The following is a 13,565-nucleotide window of genomic DNA, read 5'->3' on the forward strand; positions in this document are numbered from 1 at the left end:
GGCAAACTATTCCAGAAAGGGCTGCAGTGGGTGCGGGTTTTTGTTCCAACCTATAAGAGGAAACCTTTCCACCAATCTGGTATCTTAGAAGTGCAATCAGTGGATTGCAGTCAAGTGCTTCTTGTTCCAGCAGAAACCTCATTGGTTGATCTGTTTGTGTTGGCTCGGTTAGAACAAAAACCTGCACCCACAGCGGCCCTCGAGGACAAGTTTGCCCACCTCTGTACTACGCCTTATAGTTTAATGTGGTTTAGATACGATCAAATACAGTTTGCTGCTCACATTTGGTGTTTACAGCTAATAGACAGGTCCGTCCAAAAATTGCAGTAAAAGTACAATAGAGGAAATTAAAATTGAATTAATTAATTGGAATATCTAACTACCACCCTTCACCATTTGGATAGTAAAGAGCTGACGGACATGAATATGTTAACAATTTTTTTTTCGTTCCTGTAAGATCCCTTTTCATTTTTATTTACATTGTCCTTGTGAACACCAGGCCTCTGTAAAAGCAGGAAAAAGCAGGTAACATCAACTGTCTGGCGGCCATCTTTACCGCTAGGAGCGAGGGATAAGGAGGGGAGAGTGGGCCTGACTGAAATGCATTCTCATTACAGTTCCGAGGCCTGCTTCTCCACCTCCGAAGGCTGGATGCCCAAATGGGCACGGTAGTACTCGGTGTCATAGTGTTGGCGCCTCTCACTGCGCTTGAAGAAGCCCCACTGCCGTGTGAAAGATGGAGCATTGGACGGAGGTGAAAAGGATCAAGGAAGAATCAAAGACGTGAAAAAGAATAAAATTGCAGTTGTTTTGACCAAATATGTGGAATCTTTACATTTTGTAAGACTACAAATATCATCCAAAGATCTCGGTCACTTATGTGCATTCTTCAGCTACAAACGTCATGAAGCAGAATGATGCAGGGACATTTTTCCAATGACCATAGAGGAGATGTAAATAAACGTTTTATATTATGTTCATACCTTCCAGAGTATGCAGACCAGCAGTGTTAGCAAAAGGATGCCTGCCAGGATTGCAATGAGGATGATCCACCAAGGGATTGAATACTGATCCACTAGACCAGGCTCGGGATAAATCATCACTGAAACCTGTCAATACATAGAGACTGATGGAGTTAGATAATCAGGGGATTCAATAAATATTGGAATTCAAATGGGGTTTAGATAAAATGCTTGTTTCCACACACGCTTCACATGGGTTAACAACAGACATCCATTCATTCGTCTTCCATACCGTGCAACCTCGTAAGGGTTTCAGGGGTTGTTGGAGACTACACCTTAGACTGGTCCCCAGTCAGCCGTAGGGTACACAGAGAATCAGATGAGCATTTGCTCTCACAAAAATACCGCCACCAAAGTCAGGCGACTGAACCTCTACACCAGTGGTCCCCAAACTATTCCAGAATAGCTGCAGTGGGTGCTGGTTTTTGTTCCAATCTGTAATAGGAAACCTTTCCACCAATCTGGTATCGTAGAAGTGCAATCAGTGGATTGCAGTTAGATGCTTCTTTTTTTCAGCAGAAACCTCATTGGTTAAACTGTTTGTGTTGGATGGGTTGGAAAAAAACCTGCACCCACAGCGGTCCTCTAGGACCGGTTTGGAGACCTCTGCCCTACACCATCAGGTGCCCCTTAACAATAGCCATGACGCATAAAATGATGGCATGTCTGGACGTCTACCTTGTCCAGACAGTGTCCTGTTGCACAACCCCCTAGTCTGAGGTCTCCTGGTTGACATTCCTCTGTAACATCGCATGGACATCGGGGACAATGCCTCTGCATTGTCAGAACAAGGTGGTGGCCTCATGTTTTAAGAATGAGGACCAGAGAGTTCGGTTTGTTCCTACTCACTCGGGTTGTTTCTGGTAATGTCTATTTAAGGATCGTGGAGGCAAGGGTCCAGGATAAGATTTGAAATTTCAACATCTGGAACAGCTGTGTCATTTTCGTTCAGCTCCACACCCTTACCAGGGTTCTCGGCGGTGAATGCGAGTTAAGCTAATCTCATTTTCTGAACCGCTCTATCCTCACTAGGGTCGTAGGGCTGCTGGAGCCTATCCCAGCTGACTTCGGGCCAGAGGCGGGGGAAACCCTGAATTGGTGGCCAGCCAATCACAGGGCACAAGGAGACAAACGACCATTCACGCTCACACTCACACCTAGGGGCAATTTAGAGTGTCCAATCAGCCTACCATGCATGTCTTTGGAATGTGGGAGAAAACCGGAGTACCCAGAGAAAAAAACTCACGCAGGCCTGGGGAGAACATGCAAACACCACACAGGTGGACCGACCTGGATTTGAACCCAGGTACCCCACCGTGAGGCTGACGAGCGGGCAGCGGAGTTAAGCTAACCATTCCAAATATTTTGTGCTATTGGACAACTGTGTACCGTGGGGAGTTCGGAGGGGCATGCTCTAAAACTATGATGTTCAGGAAATCCTTATAGTACTAGTTTTCCTGGTCAATCTCCCACTGTCGCTAGAGTGGTTTGCATCCTAGTGGGAAGGCTTTACGATGAAATTCGGCACCTCCAAAACGATGACAGTGGTCCACAGTCGTAAAACGGGAGAAGTGCTTTTTCAAAATCATTCTACCTCATGTAGAGAAGTTAAATAGACTAGGGGTAGTCACAAGTGAGGGAAGATTAGAGTTGGAGATCCACAGGCCAATCGGTTCAATGTCCGCAGTGATGCAGACTTTGTATCAGGCTGTTGGGGTGAAAAAGTACCTGATCCAAAAAGCAAGACTCTCTATTAATGAACTTTGAATCATTACATTTAGGTTTTCCCAGGCTTGCTCATTGTTTGCCCATCAGCATAACCAAGTATTTATTGGACATTAAACGATTTAGCACATGAAGATCGACATCTCATGTAAAGTACAGATCTCCTCCAGAGCTATCACACATATGGTATCTCATCTAATCTCATCTCATTTTCTGAACCGCTTTATCCTCATTACGGTCGTGGGGGATGCTGGAGCCCATCCCAGCTGACTCCGGACCACAGGCGGGGGACACCCTGAATCGGTGGCCAGCCGATTGCAGGGCACAAGGAGACGGACAACCATGCACACTCACACCCAAACACCTAAGGGCAATTTAGAGTGTCCAATCAGCCTACAATGCATGTTTTTTTTTGGAATGTGGGAGGAAACCAGAGAACCCGGATGAACCCCACACAGGCCCGGAGATAACATGCAAACTCCACACAGATGGACATGACCTAGATTTGAACCCAGGTCCCCAGAGCTGTGAGGCCGACGCAGTAACCACCCGCCCACACATACGGTATATTATCAAAAAAAAAACATTAAACATCTTGATGTGGCAATATAAAGCAACAGACTATTGTAAAGTCACCTGTGCTGCAGCATCCCTCAGGAGCAGATGTTTGATTGTGGACTTAACTGTAATTTCGGCTCTGACCAGCAGCTCCAGAGCACTAACTGTTGGGAATTCCTGAGTAGAAGAGGATACGTATATGAGGAAAATAGAATAAAAATGTATGTACCAATGCAAATGCTACCTCAATGAAAGTGCTGTTCCACAGTCTGCCATTAATCCTAAGGACCGCCTGTCCGGAGAAGGTATCGAGAGGGCACTGCAAGAGTACGCAGCGTGCGGACCCCAGGAGACAATTCTGTCACACCGAAACAACAATGAGTATTCCCAAAAATTAAGGATTTATATTCCTCCTCTTCTTATCTCACTAGCTTGAGCGACTTGCGCCTCTCAGAAGCAGCCACAGCTGGAGAGGTTCGTCTCACGTTACCGCTGACTGTATGTTGGCCTTCAAGATCCGGGTGGGAGCGGCGTGCTCGTCCAACCTAAATTTAATTTTAAAAAGTTTATATTGTTCCTTGAAGAATGCATTTAATTACAGCACATGAAGTCAAATTTCTCTACTGAATTTCAGGGTTCGTACTTAAACAATCTCCATTAATTCATCCATTATCTTTTACACTTTGTTCATATTTGGTTCATGAGTGAGATAAAGCCTATCCTACCTGACTTTGGGTATAAGACAGATATTCATACTCACATCCGCACCAATGGACAATTTGGGGTCTCCAACAAATAATTTGTTTTCCCAATATAATTAGTTAACTTACAAATTGTGACGGTTTTGTTCATATCTTTCTGTACTCACCGTTTGATTGGCAAGCAATGTTGGTAAGGGATCATGCAGACCCAAAGGGTTGATAGCCCCCACTGGAGTACAATGAGATGCCAAATTTCCATTAAAGTTCAGGCTTGCTGGATACAAGAGCCACTTGCCATTGGCCAGCTCGTAAGGCCACATGATGTTGAGGAAGGCGGAGCCAAGCGTTTGAAGTGCTTGTCCAGGGTTGGCCACCTAAAAGGAAAGAATCATGCTTTAACTACACAAAATGGGCCAGTCATAGGAATCTCAATGACTTTTTTTACTAATGACAGACAGGATGGCTTGGCCATTACACTCCTTCCGAGTACTCTGTCCAAACCTTTAAAGGATTTCTTGCGTCCTGAAACCTGGCGACCCTCTTCCGCATAGCCTACATGTACAATCCCCGCCATCTATTTAAGTTACCAAGATCAGCCTTTGTAGAACTAATGTCAACATACTACTACCACTGAAATTCAATGATGTTCAATTCCAGATGGGTCCCCACTGTGTGGAGTATGGATGCTCTCTCCGAGTCCTCCAGTTTCCTCCCCCATCCCAAAAACATGTATGGTAGCCCAGTGGAACACTTGCCCCTAGGTATAAGTGTGAGCATGAATGGTTGTCCATTTCATTGTAGCCTGCGCTTGGCTTGCCACCAAGCAACTACCGCGAGGATAAGCTTCAATGAATGACAGTTAAAGTTCAGGTCGGTCCTCTCAGTGTGGGGTTTGCATGAAATCCCCGGGCTTGTGTGAGTTTTCGCCTCCCATATGCCAAAAACATGCACGAATGGTTTCCTGTCTCCCTATGCCCTGCGATTGGCTTGCCACCAATTCGGGGTGTCCCCCGCATGGTGCCAATGGTTAGCTGATATAGGCTCAAGAATCCCCCGCAACCCATAAGCTGTTCAGAAAATGAATGAATGAATAAAAGATTTGAGCTGGAAAAACAGAAATGGTTAGTTATACTCACCACAAACTCAAAGTCCACTGGGCTTCCTACGTCCTCCAAACTGCTCATTGCACTCTCCCCTTTAACAGCACCACTGAAGAACAGCTGGTGAGGACGAGCCAGCCTGCAGTAACACGCAATCACATCAGTGATGACCACTGCAGAACAAATGTGTACGAGGCCCGTGTGCGAAGAGTATCCATTGGCTTTTCCATACGACTGGCCGAGAGATATTTGAACAGTGAAACACTACACCCAACCACATACCCTATACCTTCGCAAAGTGCGCCCCATGAGGCCTCACTCAATAATCCAACCCTACCCACAACCATAAACTAAAATTATATCAAACACTTTAAAATTTCAGCCAAAACCAGGAAGACAGGGAATAAAAAGAATAAAAAATGACCTGAGCTTCAGGCAAAAAGGCCCCCACATCATTCACATCCAAGACGTGCTGATGCGCTTACTAACTGCCTAAGAAACCACTGACTGCCCTAAAAAAAGGCTGATATTTTGTTTATTAATGTAAGTAAGATAGTTCTTTTGGGGCATTTATTGGTCACGGTCAATTTGTCAGATATCCTGCAAAGACAGAATTCAAGCCACCCACAGTACAAAGTGAAGCATGATATACTACGGTGTTTGTCCTATTTCCTGGATACCAAGGATGGAATAGTTTGAATCGGTCAAGATACTGGAAGAAGTCATATTGCTGTGCATTAAAGAGAAATTACTTTGAGATGTCTGTATCGAGAAGACAAGACCCTCAAACACACCAGCAACTATGTAAACAGTGCTAACTTGAATATTATGTTTCTTGGCTTTCGGTAGAACATTAAGATGTCACGTTTTGTTAGGGTTTTCAGTGGATGTGTGGGATATGTGTGTGTGTGTGTGTGTTTTCCTTGTGTGTGCTGTCCATGTGATTATTGTATGCGTTTCGCCTGTTATGTCCCTCCTGGCTTCCCTTCCCTTGTGGGACCAAGTGTATTTTGTAATCAACCACTGTCTGTGTACATAAACCCTGTGTTGTGGCATATCTGGTTTTGGGAGTATTGTCAACTGTTTCATGTTTCCCTGGTTGATATTTTGTGATTAATGCTTTGCCTCTTCGTCGGTGTGCGTTTTCCCCGTTCAGTTTTTATTTTGTTAACGTTGTCCCAGTTTTTTGTATTGATGACTATTTTTCATTTTAAAAAAGCCTAAATTGTGCACCAGCTCTTCCCTCTCCTTTTCCTGCTTCCCGCATCCTGGGTTCAATCTCGGTGCGCAGCCCTGACACAAGAAATGTAATCACTTTTTTTCCTGATCTTCTTGTTAAGGTATAGAAGGGTCCCCAACACATTTGTGTACAGTATATATGAATCATTTTGACATTTATTCCTAACTTTTTAAAGACATTGCTAATATTTAGAACACGACTACATATATATATATATATATATATATATATATATATATATATATATATATATATATATTATTTTTCATTGTTTGTCAGCCATTTGTGAAATTTACTCAAAAATATTCCCACTTTTACTGCATTGTTTTTTCCTTTAATTTAAAGTCTGAAAATGTAAATTGAGGGTTTTTTTTTCTATTTAGAACAATATTTAAGTGGTTACTCTAAAAGAATTACCATAATGGGTGTGAACGGAAATTTAATGTAACTGACCCACTGACAGAAAGAGGGAGCTCTATCACAACCTTAGCCATCGCTGTTATTGGTGTCAGGTCAGGCTGCTCACTGATGCTGTGGAGATATGAATACAAATAAAATATAAAATCAATATAAGTGACAAAACTATGTGTAGTCATTTAAAAGATATCCTCTCAATGACACTAAAAGGTACTTGCGTTGTCATTTGGAGGACTGCGGACAACTCAGTGGTTTCAATGGTGATGTTGGCCGTGCTCAAGTTGATGGTGAATTTCAACTAAAAAGATGCAGGTATTGTGGCATAAACATACATTAAACCTACTATATTATTCTAATATAATAACAGAAGACATATTGATAAGGCATGTTTGTTGCATTAGTTTCTTACATGTGCAGTATTCAGTTACTGTTTGTACAAGTTCAAATAACAAGCACTAAATAAAATCAACCACTTATTTTCAAGCATTTTCTAGAATTTTAAGAATCCAAGGGAACAATCATAAAAGAAATATAATGCATTTAATTAACTCGTTAACTAAGAAATACTAAAATAAATATTTAATCCAATGTGTCACCTTGGTGTTTCTTTTGACTGGATTCCCTAGGTCACATTCAACCTCAGAGCCATTTTGGTTAGCCTGACACCTCATCTGGAAGCAAGAAATCAAAATTAGCCCTAAATATCAACAAAGTGTATTACGTGGTCACCCCAAAGCACCTGAGCAGGCACCCTAGAACCGGCGTAAGAGAGTGTTTTCGGAAGGGAGACGATTAGCTGAGCGGCGTGGGCGTCGTCACCGTCCTCCTCTGGGCGCAGTGAGTCAGAGGGCATGTTGGTGATGGTAATCTCCAACACCACTACGCGTTGGTCAGACAAGGAGAACACCTGTACATTGTCCTCATCCCTGAGGCACACAGTGAAGACCAACATTAATACTCATTTAGTATAATTACCGGGTAAAAATGGAATTCACCCCATACTGTAACACAAGGGCGGCACGGTGGAGCAAGTGGTTAGCGTGTCGGCCTCACAGCTATGGGGTCCTGGGTTCAAATCTAGGCCTGCGTGGGTTTCCTCCGGGTACTCCGGTTTCCTCCCACATTCCAAAAACATGCATGGCAGGCTGATTGGACACTCTAAATTGTCCCTAGGTATGGGTGTGAGTGTGTTAGGTTGTCCGTTCCCTTGTGCCCTGTGATTGGCTGGCCACCGATTCAGGGTGTCCCCCGCCTCTGGCCCGGAGACAGCTGGGATTGGCTCCAGCACCCCCCGCAACCCTAATGAGGATAAAGGGGTTCAGAAAATGAGATGAGACTGTAACACAAGCCGTACATCAGTTATAAAGCAACTAATCAACCTAACCCATTGTTTAAATACCTTCCCCCAAAACACAAACAGACAAAAACTAAAAGATCACGGGGTACCCTATCCAATGACAATAAAAAGTCTTTGAATCGCTTGTACCTCCTTAGCTGGAAAACAATTTCACATTACCCTTTCCAGTGACAATAATGTCTTTAATCCTTTGCATCCAACTGACAGGTTCTTGTGGATTTTCGAGGAGATGGCTGTTAAACGGTAGTTGTGTAGTGATCTCTTGAGACGTGGGTATAACTATACTCTAAATGTTCATCTTTTTTAAGCAGTAAAGAATTACAGTTTTAGACTGAATGATATATAAGACAACTCATCCTGTTAATAAATGATTCATTCATTCATTTTCTATGCTGCTTATCCTCACAAGGGTCACAGGTGGTGCTGGAGCCTAACCTAGCCAACAACAGGCACCAGACGGGGGAAACAATGAATTGGTGGCGAGCCAATCACAGGGCATACTATAAAATTATCATGAATTATAAGTGGGTATACGGCCGGGGGGGAGTGGTTAGTGCATCGGGCTCACAGTTCTGAGAACGAGAGTTTAAGGCCAGGTTCGAACTTGTGGAATTTTCATGTTCGTCCCCGGGGTTACGTGGGTTTATCCAGCTACTCTAGATTTTGCCCACATCCCAAAACCAAGAATGGTAGGCTGGTTGAACACTAAATTGCCCGTACAAATGAGTGTGAATTTGTCTCCTTGTGCCCTGTGACCAGCTGATCACCAATTCAGGGTGTTCCCTGCCTGGTGTCTGTTGTTGGCTGGGATTGACTCCAGCACCCCCGTGGCCCTTGTATATAAGCAGTACGAAAAAAGAATGAAATTAATTAATTAGGAGAAGTTAGTATTACTGCTACTCTAAAACGTATACCGAGCCAAACAAGCATGTATGCAATTCAAACATATCTACACTGAGTTCATGTTCTTTATCTACTAACTTTGGTAGTGGGGTGAAAAGATCAGAGGTGAGGGGGCGCGTTCCAAAGCGGTAGCTCATCTTCAGGTTGCTCTGGCAGATTTTGTCTGATCCACAACCCTCGCGCAGGAAGTTCACCTTAAGGAAAGAAAAATGGAAATTAAATAAAACTGACTGTCCCAAGTCAGACTTTTTAATGTTGAATTTATCGACACAAGTAGCAGTAGTAGAAATAATCATTAGCTTGACCTCTGAATGCAGCGTGTTGGAGGGCGACACGTTGAGAACAGGAGCCAGTTTGTCCAGGCGCTTAGCTCCAGAGTGTCTGCGCGGCGCCACAGGTTTGATGGTGTGGGTGATGGCCAATGAGATTGGCCGCAGTTTGTCCCGGATGTTGTCCTACATGGAGTTAATGGAGAGGATATAATAATTGGCTTCCCCCAAGTAATAGAGCCCGGGGCTGGTTGTGCTCTTTAATATCTTATTTCATCAGAGACTATTCATTTGAAAAGTTTTGTAACAATGATTTTTGTTTTAATGTGTTTTACCTATAATTTACATGATTTGGTTTTCTTGGGATTTGCTAGTAAGCAGAGTTTCTCAAGAAAAGAAAGCTTTCAACCTTGCAGCCAGTGTAGGGTGTAATCTGCCTTTCGCCTGAAGTCAGCTGCTCCAGCAACCCTTACAAGGATGTGTGGTGTGGAAGAAGAATGAATGTACTAATCCACTCCTGTTTCCTCCCATAGCCCAAAAAACCTGGAGGGTAGGCTGGTTGAACACTCAAAATTGCCCCTAGGTATGAGTGTGAAATGATTGTCTGTCTCCTTGTGCCCTGCATTTGGCTGGCCAGCAATTTGGTGTGTCCCCTGCCTGGTGCCCATAGTTGGCTGGGATTGGCTTCAGCACGAGCATAAGCGGTGCAGAAAATGAATGGATAAAAAATGTAGTACTAGCTATGCCCCTGTTTGCTCATCGTTAAATGAGTTTCAGTTTTTAAGTGCTCAACCTCTATGATTTGGGAATAGAACCAACAGGAAAAAAATGACAATATGGGAACGTCACAAAGGCTCAATTTGATTGTTCTCTTGTGATCCATATCTTTTTTATACCCAAGAACATATAGGCATTGTTGAACATTGTTGACCTAATGGCCCTGACAACTATCAAGTAAATGTTACTAACTTGGAGCTGGAAAGTAGCAGTGGCGCATGCCGGGTGCTTCTGGCGATGCAGCTCCACCTCCTCGGTCTGCATGTACTCTGGGTCCAAAGAACTGCGGCCCAGAAAGTTGACACGGTGCGGCAAGCCCAACTTCCTGCGCTCTGAGTCAGCTTCAAAAAGCACCACCAGGGCTTAAAGGTAGACAAGCAAAGTCAGGGTGAAATAAAGAGAATTAGCATTATCAATAGGATGCCTAAAAATTAAGCTTTTGGAGCAAGTCACAATAACTGATTCATTACTGATGATAAGAAAGTGTTTTCCCTTAGTGACTGTCTACAGGGAAAAAAGGGAAAAACTAAACTTTTGAAGTCACAATATTGACCCAAAATTGCTGCATTAACTGACAAAAAAAATAATCTGAAGATTTCTAGCATCCCTCTGTTAGAATTATTATGGGGTGTTTCTATATGTTTTGTAAGCATTTTTAATAAGTAATAAGGCATTTTAATTACTTTTGTATAAGAGTGTCTTTAGTTTGAGACTGGGACAAACTCGAGGTCACCCTGCTGGCTCCAGCTTGTTGACATAACACCTCACCCTCCAAGGCTTATATTCTTGACTGTTTACTGGGAGATGACCTCGCAACCCAGCCACCCGGATGCAAGTTCGCAATGATCTACGAAGGACTCATAAAGTGTTTTGTCTGGGACACCGGCAGTTTACCTTATAAAGAAAGTATTATGCTTATACTGCAAATTCTTACGCAGGTGTTTTTCTTTCAATGGCAATTGTTTAAATCAGATTACCTTTGAATGTTTTGGTTATGTGCCGCTAAATGGAACGAAGAGTATTCCGCTCGTCAGAATGCACTGGGGACTAAGACGGCGTCACATGGCATTTTCCTTGCAAGTTGTAAGCAGAGTTTGTTGAAAGATGTTTTTCCTTTTTTAATTAAATATTACTAATAATGATTTAAAAGGTTTGAATCATTATTCCAACACCTCCCACAGAATCTCTGTTATATTTAGTTGCTTTGGTAAAATGGAAATGCAGAATTTCCCAAAATTTCCTAATTCACATATTAGCCATAGATGCTCTCTAAAACATCAACTGAAAATTTCTGGGAAAAAAATGTTTGTTTGCTTTTAGACAACAGGCTTCATTAGTTCCATTATAGACATTTGAAAACGTTATGGACGCGACAATTTTGTCACCCTTTGTTTTATGGGCTATAATGGAGTTTGTCTCATTGTCCCTCTTTAGTGCATCTGCTAAACGTTAAGTAGTAAGTTAAAGTACATAGCTAATGGCTAATAATATCAAAACGCATATTGATAAAATACTACTCCAGTTTCTACCAACATCCTAAAAACATGCAGGATGGATTAGATTAGATAACTTTATTCATCCCATATTCGGGAAATTTCACTGTCACAGCAGCAAGAAAACTGATAGGCTGGTTGATCACTATAAATTGTCCCTAGCTATGAGTGTGAGTGTAAATGGTTGTCCATCTCCTTTTGCCTAGCGATAGGTTGGCCACCAATTCATCGTGTCCCCGCCTGGTGCGTGTAGTTAGCTGGGTTAGGCTCTAGCACCCCCCACAACCCATGTGAGGATAAGAGGTTCACAAAAAATGAATGTATATATATTTACAGTACCTAGAATATAGCTACCCAATTTAATTGTCTTCAATCCACAAATACAGGCGGAATAAATCAAAATGATAAGACTAAAGATGGAAATTAGCCCTCAGCTACAATCTTACATATTTACCTATATATTTTCATTAACATGAACATAGACATGTATATTAATATGTCTCTCATCTCATCTCATTTTCTGAACGGGTTTATCCTCATTAGGGTCGCGGGTCATTAATATGTGCTGTCTCTTATTAAATAAACTCAAACCCAGAACTCATAGTATACAGACCAACAACAAATACAGCATGAGCAGAGCTGACTTAACAGGCTTCCAGCCTGCATATAGACTCACTTATGTGTGGTGAATAATGCACCGGGTGCGCCGCGTAGACAAAGCAGGCCTTGACCTCGACGCTAAAAAGGGAGAAGGACAGGGAGTCCACAAAGATCAGGAAAATATGAGGAGATAACGGTATGATGCATCTCAGATTTGCTTTTACCAAACCCCGTCTCGGCCTTTGCAGTTATGGTGAGCCAAATCAATGTAGTCCGGGGGGTCTATGGATATTTCCCGAATCACATGGATGACTGGCTGAGACCTATGTGAACAGAAAGGAACAATAAAATAAATGATGATAGGGATGGTGGTTTGGCACTGGTTTTGCATACCTGAAGAGCACCACTGAATTATTGAGCGAGCCCACAGCAATGTCTGGATAGTGATTTTCATCAATGTCCAGGCCTCCTGAGATGGAGTACCCAAAACGTCTCACTTCAAAGTCTTGACCATCCAGCACCTATGTCAGTATAAAGATTCCCAAATCAACTTTTCCCTTTCCTCCACATCTTTTTGCTTTTTTAAAGGATTCTATTAGGGACTCACCTGAGCAGGTTTTGTTTCAATGCCTGCATCCGAACCTCTGTAGATGAATACCTTCCCATCTCCGTCGAAGGGAGCACCAACAGCGATGTCTGCACACAAAGGACATTGCGTTTCATTTATACATACACTTCGAATATGTATTATTGTAAGGATTTTAAGAAAAAATAACGAATTGTTGAAAGGGGCAAAAGTAAAGACTTGTGTTAACAACCCTGACAAATTTTAATGACTAAAGAAAAAATGTGTATACATGTAATATGGCTTTAAAAACAGCGTGTGCCAGGATTATGTTGGTGTGTTTTCAATCACATCTCGGCACTTTCCAGAATGAATGCTAATATGTTTAAAAATGGATATTATGATAAAATTGAATTTAAGTAATAACGTTTTTTTTAACCTGAACATAGTTGCCAGTGTAGGCGTGCCCAATATATCATGTTTAAAAATCCAGTCCGGCAGTTGACTCTGGAAAAGAATGTCTGAATATCCTAACAAAATGATCTCACCTCCATAACCATCCTGGTCCAGATCACCAATGCTGCTCACTGTCATGCCAAACATGGAGTCATACGTCCCATTGAGACGGATAGGCCGAGCTTGATCGTCCCAGTGACCGAAGGGGTTCAGGTAGATGTAAACTGCACCGCCGATTTCTGCTTTACGGTCAAAGAAATTGGGTGCTCCCACGATCAGGTCGGTCCAGCTAAGGACAAGAATATTAAAACCCTCTCAAGACATTATGGATTTCAATCTATAACCCCATTTCACCCAAGTTAGTCTAATTAGGTAGAATACT

General features: G+C 42.6%; 1 protein-coding gene across 3 annotated transcripts in view; it reads right to left on the reverse strand.

Annotated features, from left to right (window-relative positions):
• itga7 (integrin, alpha 7) overlaps positions 1 to 13,565 on the reverse strand; it is a 53,425-nt gene that overhangs the window by 1,981 nt on the left and 37,879 nt on the right. For 2 of the 3 annotated variants that reach the window (XM_077603661.1, XM_077603660.1), the window contains exons 7-24: positions 13,276 to 13,472; positions 12,770 to 12,858; positions 12,556 to 12,683; positions 12,387 to 12,485; positions 12,239 to 12,300; positions 10,262 to 10,431; positions 9,329 to 9,478; positions 9,102 to 9,217; positions 7,503 to 7,689; positions 7,360 to 7,434; positions 6,982 to 7,061; positions 6,800 to 6,877; positions 5,143 to 5,245; positions 4,174 to 4,380; positions 3,734 to 3,850; positions 3,550 to 3,663; positions 3,384 to 3,482; positions 984 to 1,109 (exon numbers count right to left, since the gene is read on the reverse strand). In XM_077603661.1, the coding sequence (XP_077459787.1) occupies positions 984 to 1,109; positions 3,384 to 3,482; positions 3,550 to 3,663; positions 3,734 to 3,850; positions 4,174 to 4,380; positions 5,143 to 5,245; positions 6,800 to 6,877; positions 6,982 to 7,061; positions 7,360 to 7,434; positions 7,503 to 7,689; positions 9,102 to 9,217; positions 9,329 to 9,478; positions 10,262 to 10,431; positions 12,239 to 12,300; positions 12,387 to 12,485; positions 12,556 to 12,683; positions 12,770 to 12,858; positions 13,276 to 13,472 (2,197 nt within the window). Of the gene's footprint in view, positions 1 to 556; positions 723 to 983; positions 1,110 to 3,383; positions 3,483 to 3,549; positions 3,664 to 3,733; positions 3,851 to 4,173; positions 4,381 to 5,142; positions 5,246 to 6,799; positions 6,878 to 6,981; positions 7,062 to 7,359; positions 7,435 to 7,502; positions 7,690 to 9,101; positions 9,218 to 9,328; positions 9,479 to 10,261; positions 10,432 to 12,238; positions 12,301 to 12,386; positions 12,486 to 12,555; positions 12,684 to 12,769; positions 12,859 to 13,275; positions 13,473 to 13,565 lie in introns of all 3 variants that reach the window. The other variant, XR_013300733.1, reaches the window with a different exon arrangement.

This window comes from Stigmatopora argus, chromosome 6, assembly GCF_051989625.1.
Source record: "Stigmatopora argus isolate UIUO_Sarg chromosome 6, RoL_Sarg_1.0, whole genome shotgun sequence".
Lineage (NCBI taxonomy): Eukaryota > Metazoa > Chordata > Actinopteri > Syngnathiformes > Syngnathidae > Stigmatopora > Stigmatopora argus.